This window comes from Thamnophis sirtalis, unplaced genomic scaffold, assembly GCF_051295495.1.
Source record: "Thamnophis sirtalis isolate CommonGarterSnake01/CBP01778 unplaced genomic scaffold, rThaSir2_p1.2 scaffold_6, whole genome shotgun sequence".
Taxonomy (NCBI): Eukaryota; Metazoa; Chordata; class Lepidosauria; order Squamata; family Natricidae; genus Thamnophis; species Thamnophis sirtalis.
In genome coordinates, this window is record NW_028261386.1 from 97538347 (window position 1) to 97561121 (window position 22775).

Below are 22775 nucleotides of genomic sequence, written 5' to 3' on the forward strand. Positions count from 1 at the left end.
CTATGTTTCTGTCAGCCACTCAGTTAAGCAGAAATGTCATCATCTACGTTATCATATTTAACGTGTTTGTATCCTAGACACAACACCCTTTTAAGGAGTCAAGTTGTAGTTCTGCAGCATATATGCTAAGCATATTAAGGCTAGCAAAATGCTATCTAATTCCAATACCAAATTACATCACCTAACTAATTTTTTTAAAGCTTTTCCAAACATGTCACTTGTTTCTAATTGTCCTTGTTCTTATGCCTGGCTATAAGATGGAGTCATCCATACAAAGTTTTATTTCCCTTTCAGAATTAGGCAAACTTATGAGATAGTTGCATCTGGGGTGCACAAAAACAGGTGGCCATGTGGGAGGATGGAGGGAGAAAGATTGAGACTTTGCTGCCATCTAGTAGTCATTGGGTACACTGGAGATTGGAGAAAAAAAATAGAAAAACATATTTGGATATTATAAACCATTCTTTATGGCAATTGGAATGGCTTTTTCCATAGTTGGTGACCTGAATTTTATCCAGTTAAAATGCCAATCATCATTCTTACAAATAACAAAGAGTTATTACGAAAAACCAAGTATGGCATATCCCTATTGTGGAGGTGCATTAGGGTCACCCTGAGGAGCAGCTCAATTAATGCCAGAACAATTTTCTCCAACTTCTGAGACAGGGAAATCATGCCAAAACATTGATGTGGATGATCCCAAAGTTCTTGCATTAAACTCACCAATGCTGTAGTATCGTTTAAGATCAGTTCGCCTAATATCCTTTGGTTGACTGCTCTTTTTCTTTTTTTTCTCATAATCCTCTTTTTCTGCAGAATGCTTGTAGTTTTCTTGAGAACTGTTTGTCTGCTCTAAAATGATTTTACTCCCATCACTTTTTCCAGTCTGAGTTTTACAGGTGTGAGTTCCACAGGTGTTTGCAGGTGGCACATCTGCATTTTGTTTAGCAAGCTTCTTTTTTTTCAAACTAGAGGAAAAAAGGAAGAAATACAAACTCTTAGCATATAGGAAAGAACAGTGGAATAAAGGTAACGGTTGAATAATGGCAATTTAATATTGGTGAATTATCCACTATCACATGTACATAGTTCTTGCTGATGAATCTATCCCTAACTGGTCCTTACAACCTCTTCTGGTTATACTGCTATATGTTCTTCTTATTTTTGATAATATCAAAAGGTTATTTTTGATTCTAAACTACCTTATGGTTCTCATGCCAAAATCACTCATTCCAGAAATGTAAAATAGCAAAGATAAGAAGATTAGTATTCTATCCCTGGTAGTATTTTATTGCAGCTGAATAATGGATTGGATGCACATTGCAATAGGTATTTCAGAATACATGGGGATACCTGTCTGTGACTCATTACAACAGCCATATCTGTTTCCATGACTGATGTATTAGGAACTCCCCATACAAAACTGGAAAAAGATGCAGCTATTTTCATTAACTTTTAGCAGGAATGCACTCATGCCCCTACATGTTCCAAAACACCTTTTCTGAAGCACCTAGTCGCTCTGGCTCTGCAATATTTTTGTTTGTTTCAAGATCAATAATTAGAAGTGCACACAACATTTAAATTATGATTACTTATAATTAGGTGATCCCTCCACTAGCACAAAGTACTATAAGGATTGAAAGTAGAATTTTTCAGTAGTACTTCTATGCTATGGAACAGCCTTTCCTTAGAGATTAGACTTGTCTCGACATAAACCATATTTTGGAAGATGTAAAAGATAACGCTCATTCAGACAGTTTGTTTTAGTTTGACTATCACAATGATATATTGTGTATTAGCTCCGGTTGTTTTTAGGACTGACTTTATTCTGAATTATATGAACATATCCTTCTTCCTCCTATTTTTCCCACATCAATGACCATTTGAGGTAGGTCAGACTGAAAGAGCATGACTGGCCCAAAGTCATCCAACCAGATTTCACGCCTAATGCAGGATCAGAACTCTTCTTATTTCTAGGCCAGCACATTAACCACTATATTACACTTCACTAAACTGGCTCTCACATGTTTGCCTGTCATTATGATCATTAGCACCATGAATATTCCTAAGCATATTTATTTATTTACTTATTTTTTTTATTTCTTTAAAAAAAAACCCTCACCCATGGCAACTCAAAGCGGCTTAAAAGAATATAAAAACATCATGTAAAAATAAGAACAATAAAATAAAATAATAAAATAATAACCCATCCACCCACCCCCATCCCGATGACAGCACATATTAATACAAGTCTTTTAATGGTCTCCATCCCTTTCTGGGTTCCCCAGGCCCGCTGGCAGAACAATGTGTTCAGCATCTACATAGTATACTAGAGATTTTTTTAAACAGTTGTTATATGCTACCAAAAGATTTAAATTTGTGGTGGGACAGTAATTAATGGCATGCAATAAAACATAAAAAAGTTAAAACAAATACAAAAACAAATTAAAACAGATTTATCTAAGGACATTCTAAATATAGCCAATTTGCAGGGGAAGGATACTGTAAAATCTCCTGGATAACAGATAAAATTTGTAAGAACTTCCAACTATGGCCTCCAGGGCAAATATATAAAAAGAAAGAAATGTAGTTAATTGTTTGTTCAGATTTGCTTGCAACCGTAATGAGGGTAGAAGAAATATGGAGTCCATAATTTACCCCCCAGTTTAAGATGTAAGGGTCGCTCAGTGGCTAAGATGCTGAGCTTGTCGATCAGAAACATTGGCAGTTCGGCGGTTCAAATCCCTAGCACCGTGTAACGGAGTGAGCTGCTGTTACTTGTCCCAGCTTCTGCCAACCTAGCAGTTTGAAAGCATGTAAAATGCAAGTAGAAAAAATAGGAACCACCTTTAGTGGAAAGGTAACAGCGTTCCATGTGCCTTCGACATTTAGTCATGCCGGCCACATTATCACAGAGATAAAGAGCGCTGGCTCTTCGGCTTTGAAACAGAGATGAGCACTGGCCCCTAGAGTCAAGAATGACTAGCACGTATGTGTGAGGGAAACTTTTACCTTTATAAGATTTAAAATTCCTGCTACATCTGATTTGGTATTTTAAATTTTGCTAGAATAATTTTTTAATGTTTTTCTTTTTTGTTCCTGTTCAATGCATGTAACATTAGTTTGTGTTTTTTACATGCAATGCCACTATATTCTTTCAGCAATATTAATCACAGATTTTCCTTCTGTTTCTACTAATAACCTGTGATTAAATAGCCTGTAAAAATATGTGACATTTAATCTAAAGATGATGCAGATCTTCACTGTCTTTCTTCCCTATTGATACCAAAAACAAATGAAAGAAAACAATCTGTTTAAAGGGAAAAACATATCTTTATTATTTACATAGGGTATTTGTATTGCATCCATTCCTTTAACACATTTTGGCGACTTACAGAAATCTAATAAAACATCAGAAATACAATTAAAACAATCATTAAAACAACAAGTCAATACGTTTTAGAACAATTAAAATCCCCCAACACATAAAACAGGTAAAACAACTAAACTAATTCATAAAGATGGATGTCTGAGTTGTTGCCTAAACTGTAATAAGAAGGGAGTTTCCTTAACTCTATGGCAATTTATTCTACACTGAGATTGGAGAACAAACCATAGTTGTCAGAGCTATCTGTGAAGGATATTCTTCCATCAATACCATTTTGCCATTAATCGTATTTAAATATATATATACTTTAATGTGCCAAATTGCTGAATATCATTTTTGGGCATTTCTGGAGAAAAAAAATGAACACCAAAATTCATGAATTAGGAAAGAGAGTTGAAACCTATTAAAATTCTAGCAGTCATATTTCCTCCAAATGGAATTTTGGAAATTTGGGTAAACACCAAATAGTGTTTATGGGCACACAGCAGCATAGTCCTAAGCATATTTAACCAAAACATAATAAGCATGATGACATGGAAACAAATGTTTTAATAAAAGATATCAACCACTGATGTGAATAATAGAGGCTTTCCCCAACTAATAATGAAAAAAAAATATTCTATTAATATTCTAAATCTTGTGGAAAAAATTATACATAATATTTTAGTTTCTGGATGTTTTATATGGACAATAATAGAACAGCAATTGTAATAATGTAGGGTCTGGTTTATTAATTCTAAAAATAGAATTTATAGGATTAGAACATTTGACTTCAAGCGTGACCATTTCTGTTTATACATCTCTTGCAAAATCATGTTAAATGCTGATAAAGGCTTTTGAAATTAAGTAATCATTTGCTTTGTGTGTTGCCCAATTTTGTACAGAAGACCTGTGCTTTGCATCACTGGACAGCAATAATGTATCCTCTTACCTGAGAATATACCTCAATAAACCTAATGGAACTTATTTCAGATAAATAATGGAATAGACCAATAATGCAGTTCTGAATCCATCACACTGCTATTCAAATAAAATAAATTTGCAGCAACTTGACTCTACATTCAAGTTGCCTGAATGTGGGGGGGGGGGGGGGGATGAACATTCGTACTTAAGAGTCAACTGAAACAATATTACATCCTTACCGTGCAAAGTAGCTTTGCTTTCGTTCTTTTTTTTCTTCCTTGGTCTCCATAACAACCAATTAAAAAGGTACAAGGAAAAGGTGTAAAGGCTTCCACTTAGCACCTCATCTCCAGGCAAAGTCCCTGAATTAAGGGAGGAAAAGAAAAAGTCCATAAACTAATCTGTTGGAAACATCTGATTTATTTGCAAAGTTACAGCACACTGTCTCACAGCAAGTACATTTTAACCTGGGAAAGAGAGCCACATGTCAAAGAACTTATTGTACCCAAAACAAAACAAAAAGAAAAAAGTAGAAGAAAAACAACTGCCAGGGCTCATTGTATAGAAATAAAAGTTCTAGCTCAGGTCTAAGCCTAGGAGTTTCTTTTATGAAGGCATCTATGAAATCTGATATCAAATGTATGAAAGGCTTATGAATTAAAAGTACTTTACAAGGACTTCATTCCAGGTTCCTCAGCGATTACACAGCATGGTTACTCTTGAAGCTTCTTTATCTTGACCATTTATTAGGTTCTTACAGCTAATATATCTCAGGAACATGTTAGAGTTTAGTCATAAAATTCATATAATATTATCTGTTTGCCTGATGACTTGCATAAGAAAACTGGAAAGAGGAAATGCTGTGGGAGTTGTGGGGTTTTCATGTTTCTACTTGCCTATTGTATTTTGACACTTGTCTCCCTCCCCCCAAAATGAACAGTTATAACGGAAAAGGTCTGCTGTTCCAGCTGGATCCTTTGTGTTTCCAATCATTAGCACACTAACTTAAAAAGAAAAAAATTAAATTGAATCTGGATATATTAAAAGTGGCAATACAGGTGGTCCTCGACTTACAACCGTTTGTTTAGTGACCATTGAAAGTCACAACGGCACTGAAAAATGTGACTTAGTGCCAAGGTCATGCAATCCCCTTTTATCGCCTTCTGATAAGCAAACTCAATGGGAAAACTAGTTAACAACCAAGTTATTAACTTATTAACTGCAGTGATTCACTTAACAACTGTGGCAAAGAAGATCGAAAAATAAGGCAGAACTCACTTAACAAATGTCTCACTTAACAACAAAACTTTTTGCTCAAAGGTGCTCGTAAGTTGAAGACTACCTGTATCAACTTTAGCCACCTTCATTCTGAAAAAGCAAAAGTGGTTACATTGCCTGAAAGGAAAAGAAAGGAAAGATCCAAAAATTATTTTAATCAGTATCTTTATTAGACTGTAGGAAGTTATCACCCAATCCTCTTCCAGAAAAAAATGAAATGTCCTAGGAAATATTGAAAAGGCAGAATATTTCTCTGGATGTGAAAAGGAAGAAACATGTTTTAAAAGACAGACTAGCTGCCTGCAGCTTCCTGCCCATCCCCCTTTGTCAATGAGCCATTAAAGCCTGAGCTAGTCCACTTTACATAATAAAGAGTTCTCCCCTTCAGCTCCAGAAAGATGGGATTAAGGCATGATAATATTGGCTCTTTACCCAACTCGCCACCTGGCATCTGAAAACTCAACCAAACCTGGATTCAAAACGCAGCCTAGAGAGTTGCCCCCTGCATGGGCCCATGGGAGTCTGACAACCAATCAGAATACAAGATCAAGATCAAAGGACAGAGAGGGCATAAAACCAGGGACTCAGATTCCCTTCCTCCCTTCTCTTCTCCACCAACATTGAAGCATGTGATTTCCTTTTCTGTTCAGACTCAAGCCATGTGGTCCTGTCCACCATTAAAACCATCCTTCCAAGCAGCCTCCATGTCTCCAGGGTCTTTTTCCCCACTTGGAGCTTCCAACAAGACCATCTACAATTTTACAAAACAGTAAATTATATAAATTAAAAAAATGAAAAGCAAGGTCTATTTCCTTGACCAACGTCAGAGCAGATTCCCGATAGCACCCAAAAAACAGATTTGGATATTTGATATCTGGAAGCTGCAAGACTGGCATAAAAACAGAAACAGCTAAAACAGAATAGAAGACTAAGGTCAAATTATTATTTCCAAAGCTGATTTTTTTAAAAAAAAATCTTTTTCTTTTCAAATAAAATTTCATTTTCTGAAAATTGTGGTTCAGCTGGTTACTCTCCCAAATCCCACCTATGTAGCTGAAAGACAAGCAGTAGCCTCACATGTAAGTATATTCAGGCAGTAGCATCTCTATTGTTGATGGTTGCAATATATTTTCATTCTGCTACCAAAACCATCAGTCATGGGGCTGCCAGTGCCTGAATGTCCTTCCTTGTGAAGTTTCCTATTGTTTTTCAGTTACACATGGGGAATTTGAGGATTCTGCAAATTCAGTAACTGACTCTATGAGCTGCCTAAATTCTTATGGCTATTTTATCCAATCAGTAAACATCCCTTTCAAGGAATCAAATCTGTTATTATTAGCCTGTAGTTTAGGAAAAATATAGTAGTTGTCTTAAGTGGAGGGAGCAGAGAAATACTCTGTAACCAGCAACAATCAGAGTATGCCACGACTGACCGATTTCTTCAGCTATCTAATTAAAACTGGATGCTCATGAAAAACTGCTAAGCTAATGAGAAGTCAAGGAGTAAGCGTATCCTGGACACCTTGTGGAGAGTTTGTTAGGCAACTACTTTGAGAAAAGACAAGAATGCTACTATTTTTCAATTCTGCAATTGAAGTAATTTGTCTTGAAGGTAAGAAAAAGTCAAGGAGACAAACAGCTTCAACAGATAGACAAAGCCCTGGAAAAAGCACTGAATTGAACCCAGCACATTTTTTTGCTTACATTTTTTTGCAAGACGTTTTGATGAATAAATGCTAATTTAATGAACTGTGCATTATTCATATGTGAACATAAATCAATGTTATACTCTAGATCAGGGGTGTCAAACTTGCATCATCATGTTGTTGTCATGTGACGTATCACAACTTTTTCCCCCTTCCTAAAATGGGGGTGGTTATGGCCAGCGCGTGACACACCTGGCCCGCGGGCTGTGAGTTTAACACCCCTACTCTAGATTTTATGTTCTACACTGATGCTTCATCACTAAGGATTCTGCACTGATGGTGTTACCTAGTTTGGTAATGAAATATATGCAAGAAAAAAATCAAGGTCAGAGAGCACCAAGGATCCCACATTTATGTTCTTTTATTTTTCTTCTTCATTTTTAAGTTTAAAAACTAATGCATTGCCTTTTTTCTCACCAACATGAATTTAGATTGACACTACTGCAAAAAAAATAACATGGGACCATGTTAACATCATTCTAAATCCTGATTTGTTATTGCAACAAAGTTGTTACCCAAATCAACCTTAAAAGGAACATACTGTAACAACAACTTTGTTGCAATAACAAATCAGGAAGGCATAATCTATAGTACAATTTGCTTCTTTTTAACTGGAAAGGTATTTTCACATTTAAAAATATATCTGAGGGGTCCTTGGTGCTCTATAAGCTTGCACTAGAAGCACTGATGATTCTGCACTATTGATGTTATCAAGTTTGGGTAATTGCATCGTACTCGTGCCAGAAGATGCTTCTGGCTTGAAGGGATTAACCAATGGCATCACTGTTGCCTGGAGGGTGCCCAACTGGGGGCTCCTTTCATGTCCCCAGCAGGAGCTGGAGCATAGAACTGGAGCTCACCCCACCCTATGGCAGCACTCAGATCGCGAATGGAGGCTTGCTTACCTCCAACCCACTATGCTAACCACGTGAGCCACTGTGCTCCATAGTTTAGATAATGAAACATCTCCAAAAAAACAACCAAGCTCAGAGAACACCAAGAACTCCACATTTCAACCCTGAGCTACAAATATTCTCCTTTAAAAATATAATTACCCAGGGGAAATATGCAGTTGCTTTTATGCTTTCAAGATATCACACCATTGGAAACAAGAACTATTTTCACTTTTCTCAGTGAAGATAGGGTAGTACAGAGAGCAATTACACTAAGGGAGGGAAAAAAGAAGATAGGCAGCTATATAAATTAGGCAGAAAAGAAGGAAGGTACAGCTGTGTAAAAAAGTACTGCACACTTTATGGTTTAAGGTTTACAGTTTACAGTTTGTGATATTTTTTGGATAGGCCATTGATTTTATCATATTTTATGCTAACTGCTATGCAAATATTGTTATCTTTAAATAAGTACTTGTGATTTTTAAGTGAAAAGCATAAGCTTTTTGCAATTTGGTGCTATTTGGATGGAGAGTGTGAATTTTCTTGCATGCTTACAATGCATGCTTATGAGGACTATGAAAACAAATTAACTGATGCATACCCAAATTACGTGTTGCAATTACTAAGGCCGATGCTAGTGTTTTGTTAACATTTTTATTGTTTATGGCCCTGAAGAGGATCGTTTAGGTAACCAAACATGCTAGTGTTTTGTTAACATTTTTATTGTTTATGGCCCTGAAGAGGATCGTTTAGGTAACCAAACATGGTTACTAATATGAAATTGGCCAGCCCTTATTGCTTATCACCAGGTGGCATCACTTTGGCAGAGACTGTATAAGCCTTTGCACGTGATTTGTGGTGACAATGTGGTGCCAGGCTGCAATAATGGATTCAATCAGTACCTGCTTGGTCTTCGGGTGCTTCTTGCTTATTTCGTAACCAAGATCTCAACTGGGTTCAAATCCGGGCTCTGAGCTGGCCAATCCAGGAGTCGAACACCATGCTTCTTCATCCACTGCTGGACAGACTTGGCTTGATGGCAAGGACCGTTCTCATCCTAGAAGTAAAAGTCCTTCCCTAAAAGTTGCTGAGATGAAGGAAGCATGGTCTTTTCCAGGACTTCAACATACTGCTTGGAATTCATGATTCCCTGCAAGATTTGTATCCAACCAATACCAGAAGCAGCGATACAGCCCCAGATCATCACCTGCAATTGATGCTTCACAGATAGATTCAGGCAGTACGGGCTAAGTTCTTCAGCTGGAAATCTTCTGACATGCTTATTGCACTGATTCCCAGTCAAGTAGAAATTGCTCTCGCCATTGAAGATGACCTTGGCCCACTGTTCGTTGGTCCACTCGGCATACTTCTTGGCCCATGCACATCGACAAAAGCGGTGAGCGTCTGTGAGCAAAGGTTTACTTTGAGCCCTGCAGCCTTTGAGCCCTCTGGCAAGGAGTCTGCAACGCACTGTGCTTGTGCATACTTTTACATCACAAGTTTCACCCCAAATTCTTGTAGTGTGAGATGAGGTGAGCTTCCTGTCAGCCATCGAAATGCATTGCTGAGCCCGATCTTGCCATTTTGTCAACTTTCTTGGTCTTCCAGAGCGGAATCTGTCATCAACTGAACCAGTTATTTGGTATTTTTCAACCACTCTGCTCACTGTGGTGCGATGGCATTTCATTCTCTTGGCTATTTCTGTACACGAGTAACCCTCTTCATGTAGCACAATGATGCGATGCCACCACTCAGTACTGGTGAAAGCAAAGGCCTTCATCCTTGCACACAGCCAGAGCCAAATTAAATTTCCTGATGCTTTTCAGGCTTATTTATAGTCAGAGAGTATGACAACATTGATTGGCTCATAGATTTAGCCTCTGTGCATTTTGATTGGTCAGCCAAAGCTCGCTGCTGATTGGCTACTTTCGATCCTAACATTCTCGAAAATTCAAGTTGTATTTGTTTTAGCACATAAACTCACTCAAAACCTTAAAAAGACTTTGGTTATATTAATAAAAATTATGCATCTCAATCCGACTACAGAAATTTTAATCAAAGTACTAATTTTGCATCGTTTCAATGAGTGAAAAGTTAATTAAACATGTAAATACAGCTTAAAACTGAAAGAGTGCAGGACTTTTTCACACAGCTGTAGATGAGTGGGTGGGTGGGTGGGTAAATAGGTAGGTAGGTACAATAGGTAGTGGGTAGGAAAGTAGGCTAGGAGGCCATAAGATTGGACAATAATCAAGAAAACATCTGCTTTTAAGCCCAAAGATAACTAACTCATTGTCATACTGTTTTTAATTTCTCAGTGGGTGGGTGAGTGTGTACATGTATGTATGATGTGCATGTTCATTATGTGTAAAAGAGAGATATTATAATCAAATCTAGATTGTACTGGCAAATGGGTCTCTGTGCTGGCTAGGGAATTTTAGCCCAGAAGTGGTCAAATTATGGCAACCTGTTTTACTCTTTTTATTCCTATTTCTCTGTTGTCATTGGCATAATGGCACATCTCATTTTCTCCTGCCTCCAAAGGCATTAGATACAATTTGATATTTTACAAGTAATCTTCAAATTACAATCACAATTGCGACCAGAATTTCCACCGCTAAGCAAGGCAGTTGATAAGTGAATAGTGTTGAACTTTACAACCTTTTTTGCCACAGTTAAGTGAAAAACTGCAGCTGTTAAGTACATCACACAGACATTAAGTGAATCTGGATTTCCCCATTGATTTTGCTTGTCAGAAGCCAGATAGGAAGGTTACAACTGCTAATCACATGATTCCAGGATGCTGAAACCATCGTAAATACATGCTGGTTGCCAAGCAACAGAATTTTCATCACATGACCATGGGTAAGGTGACCAGACATAACGCTTTTGGCGGGACACCCCCGCTTTTTGATGCATTTTCCCGTGTCCCGCCCGCTTTTTTAAAAGGCACGCTTTTTTTGGCGCTCGCAGCTCCCGCCCATCAGCTGCTGGGCTGGCTCATCGTTCTGTTCTATGCTACCTACAAATTTAAGCCAGCCCAGCCTGCCGCTCACTGATTTGATTGGCTGGACTCCAGCCAATCAGTGAGCTGGCTAACCAGCTCACTGATTGGCTGGACTCCTTAGCTGAGGACGCATGCGCGAGTCTCCATTTTATTTTGTCTTTCTTGTTGGGGTTGCAGCTGCGCTTACTGGTGGTGAGTAAAATAAATCATGTTTTGTAAAAAATTTTACTCGGGAGTAAATTTTACTTACTCCCGAGTAAAATTTTTACTCGGGAGTAAAAAGCGGCTGCCGGTCGCGCAGAGAACTTCCACGTGGTTCCATCCAGACTTGCCGCCCGTGCTGGCTGTGAACTCCGCAAAGCCAAAGGGGGAGAAGGCAGGGGGCTGTCTCCTCCTCCCAGCCCAGCAAACAGTCCTTTTTTCAGCTGTGCAGACAACTTCCACGTGGCTCTCGCAGCCCGGCAGAAGCATTTTTTCGGGGGAGGGCTCTGCCTTAAGCAAGAATTGCATTAAAGACCAGAGCAACAGGTATTTCCTTATTTGCCTGGAGACAAATAATTCCTAGGGATACTTGCCATGTTCTTTCATCACCATGACGATCTTATTTTTTTGAGCTAAATGTATTTTTCCAGTTTGAATTGGGCATAATCTTTTTTTATTGATCCACTGTCAGGAAGAGGGATTATAATTTAAAACAGATGATTTCAGTGGCATCTTTTTTATTAATTTAAATTTCTTTCCGTTCTCCATACCCATCTTCTTGTATCAAATAATAGCTGTGGATTCATTGGTATTAAGTGTATATGTTTGAAGCAGTGCAGGAAATCTTGAAAACTTATGAATTTCTCTCCCCTCTGTGGCATTAGGCCTTAGTATCTGATTTGCTATATAACTTAGCAGTAGTTATTAGCACTCTTGGTGAATGATTCCCTTTTCTCAAATTATCTTGAACAATAGTTTGCAATGTTTTCATATCTTGCATCCAGCTTTTTAAATTTGCTTTCAGCAGTTTACAGCAACAAAAATGCCAAATAAAATTATATTATTATAAAATCATTGTAACAATTCCACAAAAACAATAAAAAGAAAATCCAGTGATAAAACCATATTAAATCCCAATGGCTCTAGAAGACAGAATAATTTGTACAGCCTTCCTGAATGGACAGCAGGTTAGGGCTCCCTGCTCTGGAGGAGGTTTCCAAAGGATGGGCACCAGCTGAAACCTTCCTCCTGAGAAAGCCCTACCTTTGTCATGAATGGGATTACAGGGCCTCCCCAGAAGATATTTAAAGCTCTGGTAAGATAGCTTTGTGGGGGGTGGTCTTTAAATATTTGGACTTTAAGCTGATTTTGGAACATCTGTAAATTTGAAAGCACAAAAAATGCTATTGGCTTGTTTCCAGATGAGTCATTTACTGTAAGGAGTATAGGCTCAATGTATTTTAAAATAATATTTTATTTATTGTGCATATGATTTTTTAAAATAGTGGTATTCTGTGTTGATTCTTTTTTAAAATTGTCTTAGACTATTTTAAAAAAGATTCTATCCAAAATAAATTGAAACAAGCCATTTTTAAAATTTCTATGCACAATACTTTGAAATGGACTCAGGAGTCATGATTGACACTGAGTGAATTTGCACTTTTAATAATCAGGAAGATACAATGGCATTGAAAAAAGTGACTGATGACCATTTTTCACACTTAGCGACCATTTTCACACTTAGCGACCGTTGTGGCATCCTCATGGTTACGCGATCAAAATGTTGATGTTTGGCAACGGATTCGTATTTCTGATGATAGTTTGAAATGGTGACAGTATAAATTATTGCTGGTGTAATACTTAACAATGGTTTTTAAGGATTTCTTTTATTTATAGAATACCTTTTTTATTATTTTGGGGGGATTTTTACTTTTAAATTGTTTATAAAATGTATTTACTACAAGAAATGTTCCTTTTTGCAAATGTGATCTTTGCAAATCTTTGTGATGCAATATGTTCAGACCAGGTTTATGTGTCTCAAAGTGGCTGCTATTCTATGGGCAGGCCAGGTTGGTGCAAGGCAGCTTTGCCAGATTTGGTGTGTTTCACCCTCATTGAATTTTATATCGTATAAAGAATGGAAGGAGGAAGGAAGAGAAAAAAGGAGGAAGGGAGTGAGTGAGGAAAGAAGAGGATGGAAGGAGGGAGGAAGGAAGGAAGAGAGGGAAAGAGCAGAAGACAGATAAGGTGAAGGTAGATAAGCAAGAGGAATGAAGGAAGAAGTGAGGAGTCTCGAGGAGGGGGAAAACATTTAGTGACCAAAGTTGCAATGGCATTGAAAAAAGTGACTGACGACCATTTTTCACACTTAGCGACCGTTGAGACCATTTTTCACACTTAGCGACCATTGCAGCATCCTCATGGTCACGTGATCAAAATTTTGTTTGGCATCAGATTAGTATTTATGCTGGTTTCAGTGTCCTGGGGTGACCTTTTGACAAAAAAAAATTTTTTTAATCAAGCCCCCCCCCCCTCCCGGTCAAGGGTGTCCCTCTTTTCCAATCTGAAAATCTGGTCACCTTAACCATGGGGAAGGCTGCAATGCTCATAAGTATGAAGACTGGTCATAAGTCACTATAGGTAGTCCTCAGATTATGACCACAATTGAGCCCAAAATTTCTGTTGCTGAGAAAAAGGCATTTGTTAAGTGAACTTTGTCCCACTTTACAACATTTCTTGTCACAGTTGTTCCCTGCAGTTGTTGAGCACTTCCTGTATTTTCAGTGTCATTGTAACTTCAAACAGTTGCTAATAAATGATTGTAAGTTAAGGACAATCTGCACAGATCTAAAACTGAGATCAGTGACTCAATACAAAGTGAGTAGCAAACACAAGTTAAACAATTACAGATTTCAAGAAGGTGACACTGCATTATGGCGGGAGGGGCACGTTTTCGCCTTCCTCAGGCTCCAGAAGTTTCTTCAAACCTCTGGGAGTGTGAAAACTGCTTCCCCCAGGTTCTGGAGGTCTTCAGAAACTTCTGGGAGGCCCGTTTTTCCCTCTCCCCAAGCCTCCATGCAGCACCTGCACTTACTTCGCATCCAAAACAGGCTGCATGGAGACTCCTGGGAAGGGAGAGGCGGGGTGGGCAGGGACAGCCAGGGGTGGGATTTGGAGGTTCTCCAAATCGGCCATAACGTTAGCTCCCGAACCCAGGCGAACCTGTAGCTGCCCACCCCTGTCTATAAAGGCCAAACAACTTAGATCTCCAATTTGGGCACCACAGTACCAGTAAATCTTGGTGCCCAACATGCTGCTTGCCCCACTTGATTCTATTTATTTTCTGATTCTATTAATTTAAAAAAATACCACAAGAGAAAGCCAAGCATTAGCTTCAAGTGGTACATTACCAATAAGAGCACTTCATCTCAGGTGCACCAAGAAGCACTTTTAGAAAACAAGATCATTGGCTGGTTGGTTGCAAGGCACTACTTTGTTTGGAAATATGACTATCTACATAGAAACAAATTAAAAGTTAAACAAAATCCTGAGAAATTAAAACTGTGAGCATCCTGGGTGATCAAATTGCTCCAATTATGAAAAATAATAATTGGTTTTCTTCTGATGTTGTAAATAATAATAAATAATAGCTTGTTCAACCATTCATTGTTGAATAAACCACAATTAGCAATGGTCATATAAAATGCGAAAATATAAATAATGATTTACAGGCTACACAAACTGAGTTTATATCATATTCTTAAATCATGACAAAACAAACGTGGGTGGCTGGGGAATTCTGGGAGTTGAAGTCCCCCCACCTTAAAGTTGCCAAGGTTGAGAAACACTGACATACTGTTTTTCTGCCTTAATAATCAGCCAATTGTTTTTTATAGTCATTAAGCAAGAGGGGATTTTTTTGGCCTTCCATCTTATACAAACCAAACTTTAGCTTGCTGTGACATGCAAATTCAGCCATACTTTAAGTTATGGCTTATCATAATGTTTTAACTCAATCATTGTGGCTTATTTAACAAATCAATAGTACGTGTTTTGTAACCTATTTGGTTTGAGAGAGAAGAACAAAGTCTACAGCAACTTAAAATCAAATTTTAACAACTTTTTAACAACCAAAAAGCTCAAAATATGAGCCCCAGAGGTGGTATTCAGCAGGTTCTGACCAGTTCATGGGGACCAGTAGCAGAAATTTTGAATAGTTTGGAGAATCAGTAAATACCACCTCTGATTGGCTCCACCCCCATCTATTCTATGCCTCCCAAGTCCCAGCTGATTGGGAGGAAATGGGGATTTTGCAGTAACTTTCCCCTGGAATGGGGAGGGAATGGAGATTTTACAGTACCCTTAACCTGCTATGCCCACTAAGCCATGCCCACCAAGCTATGCCAAGCCCACCAAGCCATGCCCACAGAACCGGTGGTAAAAAAAATATGAATCCCACCACTGATGTGCACAACCAGAAAGTTCAAAAAATGTACAAGAAGAAAAGGACCCAGACCAATATTTAAATAGCACTCCAGATACACTGGCATTCAACCCTGGCACTGAACCCAGATTCACTTTAAAAACAGCACTTTAAAAATTGCCTGTAATCAAAAAGTATCAAGCATCAGTTGCCAATATTCAGTTTGAAGTGCAAGAATCTAATCCCACTGATACTAATAAAAACTAGTTGAGAACAAAGTCCAATGCATGACTAGTAATGTTGAACTTTAACCATTTATCCTGGGACTGGATGACATCACGAAGTTTGCCGAGGATGTCCACATGTTTTCAGCCAAATTTCAAATCCTGCCAAAATGAAAAGGAGAGGGAGGAGATAGAGAAGGAATACAAGGAGGGAATAAGAGGGTGCCATATGCAGTGATCAGTCGATCATCCTTTCTTCTGATTCTGTGAGTGTTGTTTATCCATCACTGGTTTACTGTACCCACTGGCACCAAAGAAAGATGGCTCCATCTTGAACTACCGGCTGCAAATCACATCATTATCATCATATAATCCTAGGTGGCCAAATCATCTTCCTTCTACTGAATACCAACCAGAGATCACCCTACTGCAGGTTACTTAGAGCACCTATATTTTTGACAATATCCTTTGCAAGCCAACAGTTTATGCAGTGGAAATTAAACATATCATCCAGGCTTTGAAACTGAACAAGGTACCTATGGAAAATCTTCTCCCAACAGAACTCTTTAGATACTTGGTGGTAGCCTCTGCTGGCAGACTTTCTCTTTCATGTGAACACACTGGTATTATTCCAGCACGATAGAAAGTCTTCATCATAGTGCAAATATATATAAACAGGCAACCAGGAGCCCCCCCCCCCCAAAAAAATTTTTTACCGGCCCATAAACTGCATTGACTTAGTGGCCAAGATATAAATTAACCTATAGATTAGATTAACCTATAGATACAGATTAACCTATAGATTAACCCTAACCCTAGGATGCTTCCTCCCAAGGATGGTCCAGTTATTCCATCTCTTAGCCTGGGGGGCAAAGTTATACGCCCCTCAGAGAGGCTCGCAATTTGGGAGTCTGACGTTAGAACATCATTTGTCAGCTGTGACCAGGGGGGCCTTTGCCCAGGTTCTCCTGGTGCACCAGTTGTGACCCTATCTGGATCGGGAGGCCCTTCGGATGGTCACTCACGCCCTCGTCACCTCAAGACTGGATTACTGTAACGCGCTCTACATGGGGCTGCCCCTGAAGACTACTCAAAGACTGCAGTTGGTCCAGAATGCAGCCGCGTGAGCATAGATACACCCATGTTACACCTATCCTCCGCGAGCTGCACTGGCTTCCCATTGGTCTCCGGACACGCTTCAAGGTCACTTTTAAAGCCCTACATGGTTTAGGACCTGGCTACCGCCTCCTGCCATTCACCTCCCAAAGACCAATTAGATCACACAGACTGGGCCTTCTCCGGGTACCATTGGTGGGTCAATGTCAGCTGGCGATCCCCCAGGGGAGGGCCTTCTCTGTTGCTGCCCCAGCCCTATGGAATGATCTCCCCGTAGAGATCCAGACCCTCACTACTCTTCCGGCCTTCCATAAAGCCACTAAGACCTGGATGTTCCGGCAGGCCTGGGGCTGTTGATCAGCATCCAGCCCCATTTTAAATGTATGTATGTTGTGTATTTTTAAAATGATTATATTTCTGTTTTTAATTTTTAATTCCCTTTGTCTGTAAGCCGCCCAGAGTCCCCTGGGAGTGGGCAGCATACAAATACCAATAAACTGAAACTGAAACTGAAACCCTAACCCAAACACCTCTTAAACAAGATAAAAGTACTGGTTCATATAGTAAACGCTCTTAGCAGAAGGACAAACTGGATCAGACCTGACTGTTTTACTACGGGTAATTTTTTCACATCATCTTATAACTAAGTATGAATCTGAAGGAAAACAACTTTTTGCGTCCTTCACTGATTTCAGTGTAGCATTTGATTCAATAGATAGTTCTTTGGAAGAAATTGGCCAGGTTAAACATAAAGTCTAGAGTCTAGACAGTTATATCTGGTTAACAATGTGCAGTGAGATTTATGGCTGGTGAGGCAGTCCTCTCCCCCGACACCCCACTGACTAAAGCACTTTCTTTCACCACCTATGCTTGCGGCAGAGCTCAGGCGGGCTGCTGCGAGTTCAAACGGGCTGCCGCGAGCACAGGCAGGTGAAAGAAAGTGACTTTTGCCTGCCTGTGCAGAGCTCAGGTGGGCTGCCGCGAGCACAGGCGGACTGCCATGAGCTCAGGCGGGCGAAAGAAAGTGACTTTCTTTCGCCCGCCTGTGCTCGCGGCAGAGCTCAGGCAGGCTGCCGCGAGCTCAGGCGGGTGAAAGAAAGTGCTTTAGTCAGTGGGGTGTCGGGGAAGAGGAGAGAATGCCTGAGCCTTGCATTTATTAAAGAAAAAAGAAAAAAAGGAAATTTGAAGGAAAAGAGGGAGCATGGGGTGGAGGTGGGGGGCATCAGAAATGGAGAAAGAGAGGAGGAAGAGTGAGCGCGACGCTGCAGCTTTAAACAGAATGACAGAGTTGAAGCCTCCCAAAAATGCATCCTCTACTATGAGGCAGGAGAACTGCGTGCCTCAACCACCTCAGGATTTTTTAGGCTTTTAACTCTCGCTTAACTCTGCTCGAGCGCCTAAAAAGTCAGACTAGATGAGACCGGGGGGGGGGGGGGGAGTTGATTAAAAAATTTTATACGGAGCAACAAAAATTTTCATACAACGCAAAAATAGTATTGTAATATTTCTCCTGCCTCATAGTAGAGGGCACTTTTTAAGAGGGTTTTTTAAACAGGCAGTCATTCACGGTGTGGCAGCAGCTAGCTAGCCTAACCTCAGCACTCGCCTTTTTCCGTTTACATTTTTTTTCCTTTTCATGATTGACAGTGGTGAGACTGTGCCTCCCCTGCCTCCCCTGACTGCATATCACTGCTGGTTAAGGCCTTTTATGCAAACACCTACCTAAAAGTCTGTACAGCAACTAAAGGTGCCCTAACACAGAACATTCCCACCTACAAAACCATAATACAAGAGTACATCTTGGCACAAATGCTCCTTAATTTCTATGTCAATGACATGCCAGGATTTCTTTTTTTTTCCCCTGAAGTATACATGACCAAAATTTCTAACAAACCTATTAATATTTTTAATACATTGATGACATTGTTCTGGAGATATATTCTCAAACTGGTCTCAGAGGTCTTCTCTAAAAACTATCTACCTTATTGTGTTTTCAATATGTTGAAATAAAGAGAGAGAGAGAAAAAAAACATTTCATACCAAGATGTAATCTTTACCAACAAAAGATCATGAATAGATCACTTCAAACAATGTACAGCCAAGGCAAAAGTAAGCCCTAATATGCTATCAAAAATGCTCAGCTACAAACATCCTGGCATTCTGATTACTGCACTAAAGGTACATAAGGACAAAACCAACCAGTACTAAACTATGTGGGGCCTACTAAAATCCTTCCTGCTCATACAATAAGGTGACCAGATTTTCAGATTGGTAAAGAGGGACACCTTTGACCCGTGGGGGGGGGGGAGAGTTGATTAAAAATTTTATACGGAGCAACAAAAAATTTTATACAACGCAAAAATAGTATTGTAATATTTTTTTTATTTCAAAATAACTACAATTTACAAATATAAATTGTAACTGTTGCCAAACATCAAAATTTTGATCACATGACCATGAGGATGCTGCAATGGTCGCTAAGTGTGAAAATGGTCGCTAAGTGTGAAAAATGGTGATCAGTCACTTTTTTCAATGCCATTGTAACTTTGGTCACTATACCACCTTTCTTGCCACAGTTCTTAAGTGAATAACTGCAGCTGATAAGTTAGTAACATAAGTGAATCTGGTTTCTCCATTTGACTTTGTCAAAAGGTGATTATATGACCCCAGAACATTGAAACCATCATAAATACGAATCTGTTGCCAAACATCAAAATTTTGATCGCGTGACCATGAGGATGCTGCAACGGTTGCAAAGTGTGAAAATGGTCGCTAAGTGTGAAAAATGGTCATCAGTCACTTTTTTCAATGCCATTGTAATGGGTCACTAAGCCCATTATATCACCTTTCTTGCCACAGTTCTTAACTGAATAACTGCAGCTGATAAGTTAGTAACATAAGTGAATCTGGTTTCTCCATTTGACTTTGTCAAAAGGTGATTATATGACCCCAGAACATTGAAACCATCATAAATACGAATCTGTTGCCAAACATCAAAATTTTGATCACATGACCATGAGGATGCTGCAACGGTTGCAAAGTGTGAAAATGGTCGCTAAGTGTGAAAAATGGTCATCAGTCACTTTTTTCAATGCCATTGTAATGGGTCACTAAGCCCATTATATCACCTTTCTTGCCACAGTTCTTAACTGAATAACTGCAGCTGGTGTTTTGTATTTTGGATAGAATCTTTTTTTAAATAGCCTAAGACAATTTAAAAAAAGAATCTACACAGAATAAATTGAAGTAAAACATTTCAAACTATTCTTTCTATGCACAATATATTTCAAAGTATTGTGCATAGAATTTTTAAACATGGTTTCACTTCAATTTATTTTGGATAGAATCTTTTTTAAAATAGTCTTTAAAAAAAGAATCCACACAGAATTTTAAAAAATCCTATGCACAATAAATAAAATATTATTTTAAAATACATTAAAAAAATAAAAGAAAAAACCTAGTTCACTTACCAGCAGGCTTGCACTCCAAGTGAACCCAGAATGATGTAGATGTTAATACAAAGAACTGAGCAAATTGAAATGGTGAAATTAGTCAGGGAAATATTTTTCAAAGCCACCATTTTTTCTACATGAGCAGACCTCCAACCTCCGTGCCCCTCCCATCCAGAAAATCCAGGAAGTAACACTCACGACCTCTCTAGCCAAGTGTTTCCTGCAGCTCTATGGTACTTGGTCATTTTTTCTTATAAAATGAGGTAAAAGGGGCGCAGGAGGGTCCGTTTTGTTGCTTTAACGTTTTAACATCTTCAATGAAAGTACAGAGACAGAGAGAGGGATTAGACAGAGTGTCTTTTGTTATGGCCCGGTTAGGATTTCTTAAGCAAATCCACTGGGCTTTCAACATGAAGCCAGAAAATCGGGACTTTTTTAAAACAGCCCGGGACATGGGACAAATTGTTATAAAGCGTGATTGTCCCACTGAAATCGGGACGTCTGGTCACCTTATCATACAGGGTGTTGTTGACTTATAATCATTTCTTTAGTGACTGTTCAAAATTGCAATAGCATTGGAAACAGAGAGTTATGACCGTTTTGCACACTTACAACTGTTGCAGCATCTCTGTGGTCACTTGATCAAAATTAGCAAGCTAGGCATGTATTTATGACAATTGTAGTATCATAAATGCATGTGACCAAGGTGATCATGTGATCGCCCTTTGCAACCTTCTGACAAACAAAGTCAAAAGTGAAGCCAGATTCACTTAACAACCATGTTACTAACTTAAGAGCTGCAGCAATTTGCTTAACTGTGGTGAAAATGGCTACAAATGAGGCAAAACTCACATAATGGTGTTGCTTAGCAATGGAAATTTTGGGGTCAACTGTGTAAGTAAAGGACTATCTGTACAAAGGCAGAGGTATTTCTTAAGACCTGCCTTAGGAACTGATAAGACACTTCAGTCTCTGTGATTAGAGCTGAATTAGGTATGCAATCTATTCAAATTATTGGTAGAAGACCTTACAAATGAATCCTTGTAAGTTACTCCAACTCTGGTAGTCATGCTTCTGGCCTCCACTGGAATAAATGGGATTTTTAAAGCTATGGTGCTGCTACATGGTCTATCACATTCTTACATATTTTCAGATGGACAACAAGTCAAGTGAATTTGGATGTCACTGTTCAAAAGAGTACTAAACCTCTAAAATGATTGACTAAGAACAAAAAGGACATTCAAAGCAAAAAAAAATACTTGAAGGAAAGTATTCAAACTGCTGGACTCCAGAATAAAATACAAGGAATTCTAAAAATATCATATTGGGTAAGGAAATGCATAGTGATGGGCTAGCTATAAAAGAGATTGCATACTGTATATATTTATGTGTCTCAGCAACAGCCTGGTATCTATATATCCATTACAACTTAAAACAGTTTACAATGAGGACCCAGATTGTTGTTGGGGGCAATATGCTGACTCTGTAAACCGCTTAGAGAGGGCTGAAAGCCCTATGAAGCGGTATATAAGCCTAACTATTGCTAAAAAAAAAACTATTGCTATTGCTAGTTCACTGGGATCCTAACATTATATTGCCTTGCTTCATTCAAGGGTAAATGTAAATGTAGTTAGCAGCACCCCAAATATATAAGTAAGGCTGCTCAAATGAGAAATAGTATCTTAGAACAGTTTGGGTTGGTTGCAGAGGTGAAGAACCTTTAAAACATATTTTGATAATTGAATGTGTTTTATTATTTTGATGTGACGGTATGTTTTGAGCAGCGGTGGGATTCAATTTAGTTCAATTTTAACTACCAGTTCTGTGGGCATGGCTTGGTGGACATGGCTTGATGGGCATGGCAAGGGAAGGATACTGTAAAATCTCCATTCCCTCCAGATCAGCTGAGACTTGGGAGGCAGAGAATAAATGGGAGTGGGGCCAGTCAGAGGTGGTATTTACTATTTCTTCAAACTACTCAAAATTTCCACTACTGGTTCTCCAGAACTGGTCAGAACCTGCTGAATACCACCTCTGGTTTTGAGTTTGAGATTCATCTGTTTAATGAATAAAAATAACCTTATTGTTCTTCTTCTTCCTACTGTGTGGCCAACCTATGTACTGTTTCTTGGGAGAAGGTTGTTTACTCTGATATATGTATGGAAAGTAACATAATCTGTAAAGTATAAGAAAATCCACCAGAAGGTTCTCTTTCCATTCAGCTGTTGCACCTGCACTTTCCCTGGATAAAGCAGATCCAGCCATTAATACACATACTCAAATCTGATTACTGTAATACTGGACACTGCTTTTGAAAAGTATAAAAAAAGTAGGTGCAAAATGTAGGCCATGTTGAACCCAGTTGGTTAATCACACTTCTTTTAGTTTGGTGCACTGCTATAT

The 22775-nt window shown here is 38.9% G+C and overlaps 1 protein-coding gene across 2 annotated transcripts in view; it reads right to left on the bottom strand.

Moving 5' to 3' along the window:
* Nucleotides 1-22775, bottom strand: part of NCOA7 (nuclear receptor coactivator 7) — a 79068-nt gene that overhangs the window by 48517 nt on the left and 7776 nt on the right. For both annotated transcript variants that reach the window (XM_014076461.2, XM_014076460.2), the window contains exons 2-3: nucleotides 4531-4653; nucleotides 724-968 (exon numbers count right to left, since the gene is read on the bottom strand). In XM_014076461.2, coding sequence (XP_013931936.1) covers nucleotides 724-968; nucleotides 4531-4580 — 295 coding nt within the window. In that variant the 5' untranslated portion in view covers nucleotides 4581-4653. The remainder of the gene's footprint in view (nucleotides 1-723; nucleotides 969-4530; nucleotides 4654-22775) is intronic.